The sequence below is a fragment of the Otolemur garnettii genome, unplaced genomic scaffold (genome assembly GCF_000181295.1).
Source record: "Otolemur garnettii isolate 467f Iridium unplaced genomic scaffold, OtoGar3 scaffold00196, whole genome shotgun sequence".
NCBI classification, from domain to species: domain Eukaryota; kingdom Metazoa; phylum Chordata; class Mammalia; order Primates; family Galagidae; genus Otolemur; species Otolemur garnettii.
In genome coordinates, this window is record NW_003852591.1 from 2,461,702 (window position 1) to 2,465,215 (window position 3,514).

General features: G+C 41.8%; 1 protein-coding gene across 2 annotated transcripts in view; it reads left to right on the top strand.

Moving 5' to 3' along the window:
* Window positions 1-3,514, top strand: part of DCAF4 (DDB1 and CUL4 associated factor 4) — a 32,561-nt gene that overhangs the window by 9,520 nt on the left and 19,527 nt on the right. For both annotated transcript variants that reach the window (XM_023507653.1, XM_023507652.1), the window contains 2 exons: window positions 2,627-2,724; window positions 3,134-3,291. In XM_023507653.1, coding sequence (XP_023363421.1) covers window positions 2,627-2,724; window positions 3,134-3,291 — 256 coding nt within the window. The remainder of the gene's footprint in view (window positions 1-2,626; window positions 2,725-3,133; window positions 3,292-3,514) is intronic.

A 3,514-nucleotide genomic window follows, 5' to 3' on the forward strand; every position in this document is an offset into this window, starting at 1 on the left:
TTCAAGTGTACTGTGAGATACATAGGTTGAAAAACACTGGCTTCTGGGGACATGTTCTGAGAAGTGCGTTGTTAGACACATTGTTGTACAAACATCATAGAGTACACATACCAAGCCTAGATGGAGTGAGTGGCCTGCTACTCACCTAGGCTGTATAACATAGCCCCATTACTCCTAGGCCACAAACCTGCACAGCATATTAACTGTACTGAATACTCTAAGCAGTTGGAACACAATAGTGCGTATTATGTATCAAAGCATGTCAAAAGATAAAAAAGGTACAGTAAAAATATGGTATAAAATATAAAAAAATGGCATACCTATATGGGGTATTTACCATAAATGAAAGTTCCAGGGCTAGAAGTTGCTCTGGGTGAGTCATTAAGTAATAAGTGAATATAAAGGCCTAGGATAGTACTGTAGAATTTATAAACACTGGCCACTTAGGCTGCACTGAATTTATTCAAAAAATAAAGTACTTATGATACAGTGTCACTAGGATTTTTCAGCTCCTTTATAATTTTAAGGGAATACTGTCACATATATTATCCATTATTGACTAAAATATCATGTGGGACGTGACTGTATAAAAATATATATTTATGTTATAAATGTGTATGTAACAAACTACTCAAAAATGTATAAAGAATAAAACCCAGTGTCACCAATGCAGTGGCTCACACTTACACAATCTCAGCTACTGTAGAGTCAGGAGCATGGCTTGAATTCTGGAGTTTGAGGTTGCAGTAAGCTATGATGATGTCACTGCACTATAGCCTGAACAACAGAATGAGTCCTCATCTCTAAGAATAAAATAAAAATAAAATGGACAGAATTATAGTTATAGGGCCAGAAGATGCTCCTTTGAAACAAATTGACCCAAACTGTAATAAAAATCATTTAGAGGTTATGGAAAAAGAACAAGGGCTTTAGGGTCAGGAGACCTGTGTTGGACACCCTGCTTTGCTCTGTGAAATTGGGGAAGTTATTTAATCATTCCGAGTCATGGAAATTCTTGTACAAAACAGTGAATAAAACCTTTCATGAGGTAATGTAAGTAAAAGTCTTTTAACCATCTGATTTTGAGTAGGCTTCGTTACATCGTGGGTCTCACTAGATCAGATTCCTAAACCTGACCCATATTGTAGAAAGATCAAGACAGTGCCTGATAGATACTTTTTTTTTTTTTTTGAGACAGAGTCTTACTTTGTTGCCCTTGGTAGAGTACCATGGCATCACAGCTCACAGCAACCTCAAACTCTTGGGCCCCAAGCCTTTCCACAGAGCACATTATGTAGTAAAGTGTGATCTGTGGAAGAAGAGCATCTAGGCTCGGCTTTGGCAGAGTGGTGTGGAAACCCGCTGGACAGCCACCTTCTGCGCTCTGTAGAGAAAGAATGAAGCAGCAGTCCCTGGGCTAGAAAGACATTTGTCATAATACATAATCCTTCCTCTTCCTGCTGATGACAGATGAGCTGCCTCATGAAACTCTGGGCCATAAAAAGAAGAATAAATAATTTTCCCTAAAACTGTGTATAACATTAGTATTTATAGAAGAAAGAGAATGTTCTTTCATTCCTTTAACCTAGTTGGGCAGTTTGTGTTCCTTTTGGTGTATGTGGAGGGTATTCTTGATTTTATTTTGTTTTGTTTTGTTGAGACAGAGTCTCAAGCTGTCGCACTGGGTAGAGTGTCAACCTCCAACTCTTAGGCTCAAAGAATCCTTTTGCCTCAGTTTTTGTATTTTTAGTAGAGACAGGAGTCTCACTTTTGCTCAGGCTGGTATCAAACTCGTGAGCTCAAGCGATCCACCTGCCTTAGCCTTCCAGAGTGCTAGGATTATAGGCGTGAGCCACCTTACCCAGCCAGTATTTTTTATTTTATAGTGAATTTTATTTGGATTCTAAAATAAGATCTCACTTAATCTTCATATCCTTCAGCCTGTAATTGCCATAGAAGCTGCTTGTGACTTTACACTTTGAGTATGTTAATCATAGTTCTATCCCAAATAATCTCTGTTCCCTGAACCCGAGTTTCTCAATCTGTAAATTTAAACTCTTTACTACCAAGTCCAACAAAGAATGAAATTCACTTAGCCTTAAAACTGCTGTTAAGCTGACAAATGAGCCCAGTTGGTAGTATTCTCATTGTCAAAGATTTCTGTTCTCTTTTATCTGAAAAATTCCAAAAGACCTCATAGAATGCTAGAATGAGGAGGTAAGAGGAATTACTGTGACATGCATCCTCTTATAAAAAAAGAAACACAGGGCGGTGCCTGTGGTTCAATGAGTAGGGCACTGGCCCCATACACTGAGGGTGGAGGGTTTGAACCCAGGCATTGTGGCAGGCACCTGGAGGCTGAGTCAGGAGAATCGCCTAAGCCCAAGAGCTGGAGGTTGCTCAACCGAGGGCAACAAAGTGAGAGTCCATCTCTAAAAAAAAAGAACCAGAAACTAAAACCTTGTCCTTATTTTGCTATATTTGTAATAGGGGGCTCAGTGCTCCCCTAGGACTCAGAAAGGTTAGACATTCAGGAGGGGAAGCTACATAACTACCTATATAAAGCCTCTAAGTCAGAGAATGCCCGTGTCCTGAGCTGCATGTTACCACCACCATATGTCAACAGTTACAACCCAGGAGCACTGCAAAGTACTCGGGATTCAAGTCCTGGAGATGATGAGTCCCCATCCACCTCATCTAGCACTGGGAGTTCTTCTGTGCCAGGTAAGGCGCTCTGCTAGGTAGGACTCCTCTGGGCCTGCCCCTGGGAAATAGATGAAACCTAATCTTGCCTTTTCAGCTGGCTGATCTTCTTCAGCCCAGGCTCAGATATATATCTGTGTGTCTCTTCACTTGAATGTGTATTACCAGCCCATTGCTGGCTTGGAAGGAATTCTAGGAGCAAACTGAACTACTCGATGAAGGATCTGGGTGCATCAGGAACAGTGATCCTGAGGCACATGGTCTCCCCTAGGATTGAACTGAGTCAGGATAGTGCCTGACAGTGGCAGCCTGCCCCTTGGCCTATAGAGGACAGGCAATTGTGAGGGGTGGTAGACAGGCCACTGAGTTCCTTACTAGGTGGTCAGTTCACAGTGTTGTAAGTTAGTAAATTTAGTTTTTTTGACTAAAGACCTACCAGGGTATTACTTCGACCCGGAAAAGAAACGCTACTTCCGCTTGCTCCCTGGACATAACAACTGCAACCCCCTCACAAGGGAGAGCATCCTGCAGAGGGAAATGGAGAAAAAAAGATTGCAGCTGCTTGAGGAAGAGGACAATCAGAAAAAGGTGGGCTCCACACCCTTAGGGTCACCCTCTCCCCTCCACTCCTGCCAGTACCCATCCATCCGATGCTAAAAGAGATGTCTGTTAAATGCCCCTGTGACAGTTAGCTTGGACACTTTAGGACATGTGACCCCAGATAGTCCCTAAGAAGAAATGATGATAAGAATAAGAGCAAGCAAGAAATCCTTTCCTCCCACCTCCCATTTTTTGTTTGCTAAGTATCACC